Source organism: Anneissia japonica, unplaced genomic scaffold (assembly GCF_011630105.1).
Source record: "Anneissia japonica isolate Jap-2015-1 unplaced genomic scaffold, ASM1163010v1 scaffold287755_len519135_cov135, whole genome shotgun sequence".
Lineage (NCBI taxonomy): Eukaryota > Metazoa > Echinodermata > Crinoidea > Comatulida > Comatulidae > Anneissia > Anneissia japonica.
This window is the reverse complement of record NW_022704004.1, coordinates 308,409-313,228: the sequence shown is the minus strand read 5'-3', so window position 1 is coordinate 313,228 and position 4,820 is coordinate 308,409. Positions and strand designations below refer to the sequence as shown.

General features: G+C 53.5%; 1 protein-coding gene across 1 annotated transcript; it reads left to right on the top strand.

Moving 5' to 3' along the window:
* Nucleotides 1-2,323: 2,323 nt before the first annotated feature.
* On the top strand, nucleotides 2,324-4,239 carry LOC117104562 (cingulin-like). Its single transcript, XM_033245417.1, has 2 exons — nucleotides 2,324-2,564; nucleotides 2,723-4,239. The coding sequence occupies exons 1-2, from the start codon at nucleotides 2,324-2,326 to the stop codon at nucleotides 4,237-4,239; spliced, it is 1,758 nt and encodes a 585-aa protein (XP_033101308.1).
* Nucleotides 4,240-4,820: the final 581 nt, after the last annotated feature.

Genomic DNA, 4,820 nt, shown 5'->3' with positions numbered 1-4,820 from the left:
GAGATTCCGGCGCCGCCGACGAGCTCTTCGACGCTTTGGAACGGTACGACGACGGAGAAGAAGAGAATACCTTCGTCACGCCACCGGAGGAGTTGGAGGTCGCGAGGTTACCCGCGGATCGTGCACCGCAGCAACGGCAGCAACAGTATGCGGAATCCGTGTTGGATTCCGAAGCCCTCGGCGACCTTCCCGTGATCACTGAACTTGAGGAAACGACGGGAACTGGAAGGAGAGTGGGCGACCGCGAAGGCCCTCCATCCAATTTCCCGTACGACTTCAATTCGCAGGACTATCGCGACATGGAAGAAACAATCGAAAGAGAAGCTGCCAACGAGGACGACGACGCCGGCGACGACGACGGGGCAGCGACGCCGACGGGAGATCTTCCACCTTACGCGGACGAGGAAAGTTCGCTATTGACGCCAAACGAGAAGTGGGTGGACGCGAACTGGAAGCAGTACACTTCTGGATTCCTTCAGGAAAACGAAAACGACGATCTGGAGTGGGATCCTTCTCAAGACGTTCGACGAATCCCAGACAAACCGGAGACGCACGCGAGACCCACGTCGTCTTCGACGCCGGCGACTCCCAAGTCCGTAGCGCTGGAAGATCTCGATGATCACCGTCGAGAATAGGCGAAGGAGAACGAACGTACGTTGGAACTGGGCAACCAGAAGCTGAACGAGGTGCAGAACAAACTTGCGGAAAAGGAGCGAAAACTCACCGAAGCCAGAGTCGTCATACACAAATTAAAAGACGAAATACACGAGGCGAAGATGTCCGCGTTGAAAGAATCGTCCGACGTTCGCAGCATCGCTTAGCAAGAGGTCGAACGTCTCAAGACCGAACTCGCTTCCAAGACGGATGCCCTGAAGGAAAGGGATCTGGACATGGTTCGCTTGGAATCGGATCTGAAAGCCGCGAGGAGAAAGTCGAAGCAGCCGCCACCTGAAGAGAGCGGACTCGAGCTGCAGCAAAAGCTGCAGGAAGCCGTCCGCAAACTGAAAGACCGAGAGAGATCGCACGCCGACTTGGAAGAGGAGTTTAAAGAGAAAGGCGACAAAATCAGTGCGCTGAAGAAAGAGTCGACGCTCGCTAAGACCGCGATGTCCACGTACGAAAAGCGGGTGGACGTCTTGGAAGAAAACCTGAAAACGGCTTGCAAGCGATACGACGAGGAAGTGAAAAGCAGACGGATTGTGGAGGCGGCCGCGAAAAAGGCAGACGAGCACGCGCAATCCATGGCCGACAAGAACGTCGAATTGAAGCGAGAACTGTTAAGACGGCAACCTGAAGAGTCGTTGTACGAAATGGAAGTGAGCATCGGAGAGAAGGAGGAGTTGCGGCGAGCGCTATCCGATTTGGAGGAGGAACGGAAGACGGTTATGCGATTAAAGAGTGCGATCGAGAACCTGAAAAAGGACCAAACGCGTCATTCGGAGGTTCTTCGAGAGAACAGGAACCTGAAGGAGGAGGTGGAAGCGAACGCCAGGAGGATCGAAAGTATCGACGACGAAACGGACGCTCGGCGACAGAGACAATCTGATTTCGGACAAAGATCGAGCGACGTCCAACCTTAAGAAGGAAATCGCCACTTTCAGAGACGAACTTCGTGCCGAAATGGACAAGGTGGCGACAGCCGTGAAGGAACGCAGCGACGACGACGCCCGAAGTTCGGTGACGATCGAAAAGATAAAAGACGAATTGCGACTGGCGAACCGGGAAGCGGCGGCTGCAAAGGACCTCCAACGGCGGTCGGCGACGAAGCTGGAAGAGACCGAGAAGCAGGTGGAGAGTCTGAAGGAACGGTTGGATGAAAAAGGTCGCTCGACTGCCAACGCGAACAAGGAGATCGCCTCCCTCAGAGACGAACTTCGTGCCGAAAGGGAAAAGGTGGCAACGGCTTCCAAGGAAAGCAGCGACGGCGACGCCCGACGTTCTGCGATTCTCGAAAAGATCAAAGAGGATCTGCGATTGGCGACTCGCGGAGTGGAGACTGCCAAAGACAGGGAACGAAGGTCGGCGAAGAAGTTGGAAGAGAGCGAGAGGGATGTCGAGAGTCTGAAGGAATGGTTGGACGTAACGGAGAAGAATCACGAAGCGATCCTTCGCGAGTTTCGTTCTTCCGTCGAGTCCGACAAGGCGAAGGCGATCTCAGATCTGGAAACGGCCAAGGCTGATCACTCCGACAGGGCCGATATTCTCCGGACGGAGATTGCCGAACTTAAGGAAAAGCTGGCCGAGGCCACCCGAAAGGAGTCTTCGCTGATCAAGGATGTCGAGAACCGCACTGAAAGATGATAACGAAAGGGAGAGTAGGAGGATGGAAAAGCAGCTTTTCGATAAAGATCGCACGGCTATCGACTTGCGGAACGAGATCGACACCCTGAAAGAGAAAATGAAACGGAACGGAAGTAAGACGGACGATCAAATGACGGCCTACAAAGAAGAGATTGAAAGAAACGTGAAGAGGATGAAAGAGTTGGACGCTACGATCGCGAAGAAGATTCGAGAGGCGGCCGGTTTCGAAGACGAGATCGCCGTCCTCAAAGAAGGGAAGGAACGTGACGGACGGAAGATAAAAGGATTGGGGTGCAGCTTGCTCACCAGGGACGCGAGGCGACCGCTCTCAAAGACGATATAGCCGCATTGCAAACGGACCTCTCGAGAGCGCGCGAAGAATGCGCGGACGACCGGAGTGCCGAACTTTCCGTCCTTCTAGAAAAGACGAAAGACGAACTGCGACGGACGTCCCGCGATCTGGCGGCCGCCAAGGAAGCCGAAATCAGGCTGAAGTCGAACCATGAAAAAATCGAGAATGAAATTCTTCAGTGGAAGCAATGGGTCGAAGAATTGAAAAAGGCTCGAGACGAATCTCACGAATCCAACGCCAAGGAACTCGGATCGGAGAGGGAGAAATCGGACGCTGAAATTAAACTTGCAACGGCGAAGGCGAGCCACTCGGACGAGATTGAAAATCTTCGAACGCAGATATTTTTCCTTAAAGAAAAGGAATCGAAACTGAGAAGAGACACAGGTAAGTTGCATGCGGCCCTAAAGGAACGGGAAGAGAATTATGTCGATCGGATAGCTAAACTGGAATCCGATAAGATTTCGGAAGAGGCTCTTGACGAGTGCGCGTCCCTCTCGGAGAAACTGAAGCTCGCGACCGATTATGAACGTCGGTCGAAGGAGGACCTTGATAGGTGGCAAGCCGAGAAGAGGTCGTGGCAAGTGACGGCTGAACGACGTTCGGCAGATCTCGACAAGCTTCGCGACCTGCTGAAGACATCCGAGAGAGAACGCGCCAATCTTGAGTCCCAACTTTCGAACGTTGACAAGAATGTAACGGATTCGAAAGAAACGGATTCGTTGAAGCGGGAGCTGGAAAGACATCGACAGGAGATCCGACAACTCGAACGACTTCTGAGCTACGAAAAGAGGGAGAAGTCGGGTGAATCCAACGATAGAATGATTTCGGAACTAAGTAAAGAACTCAAAACGGTCATCGACGCACGCGATAGACTGGTGAAAGAGAACACCAAAATGGAAAAGAGGCTATCGGAATCGGAAAAAAGTCTGTCGAATTTGTACGACGAATCGATGAAAAAGGTTGTCCACCTCGAAGAATCGGTGTTTTCGAAGAACAAGGAAGCGGACGAATTGAGATCAGATTTGACGAAAACGAAGATGGAGATGGACGAGATGAAAAGACAACTCAACTTTGCCAATAACAAAGTGGCGGAGGCGTATTCCGAAGTGACTCGAATCGTCGAGAACTCGGAAGACGGACGATCCCACGAGGAATGTCGAGAACTTCTCACACGACGCCTCGATGAAGTGGAACGTTCGTTGGTAAAGGAAAGGATGAAGGCGGCCGATTGTGCGCAAAAGAACAAAGAATTAATGCGACATATATCCTATCTGACGAACGAAATAGAAACAGTAAATTACGGCCGAAGTGTCGAGCTAAGCAAATTGCGCCGATTACTGAACGATTGCAGACACGAAGGGTCTCCACGACAACGTCGGGAACCTCCCGGTCGCCGTAACGTCGGTCCCAGCTACAACGTCGTCGAAGACGCATGTTCCGGAAGTTCTGCGTGCGAATCCGAAGAGGAAGTGGACGACGACGTTAGCGAAGACGTCCTCGTCGGCAACTCCGAAGAAAACAAAACCCCCGTCCCATCCCGTTCGTCGTGGACTACCGACCGAGCTCCACCGCCTACGGAGGGTTGATCGGAGAGGACGAATGCTCGTTTCATCAGCTTCTGAACCAAGCAAGACGGTTCGTCGAGTCCGAGGACGAAGTACCGGAGGCGGCGAAGAGGTTGTCTGACAGGTACAGTTCGACGGCCTTCACGTCGACCGTGGTTTACGCTGATCCGCCCACGCCGGCCACCAGATCTCTCGCGAGGTTGATAGCGTTCATGGGAAAGATTCCCGGCGTGACGCTGCTGAAACCGAGCGAGTGCACGGTTCCCATCTGCTTCCTTTCGAGCAACGACCACGCCGGGTTCGCCGGAAGGGGAGACGCGCGCTACGTGCTTTTCGACGACGACGCCGAAAGTATAAAGTGGACGGACACGGATACGCTCGTCGAGTTGGCCGAGAGGATACTGGATCGCAATCTCGTACACGATGCCGGTGCGGTGATAGTGGAAGATGTTCGACGACATTGACGACCCGGCCACCAGTTCCGACAACTTCCTGCTTCTCATAAGCATCCCGCTTGCCGACATCGTACCTAACTGCGAAGAACGCGAGCGAGAGACGCGAACTCGTCACTTCCGTTTTCTGAATGTCTTTCGAAATGTGGA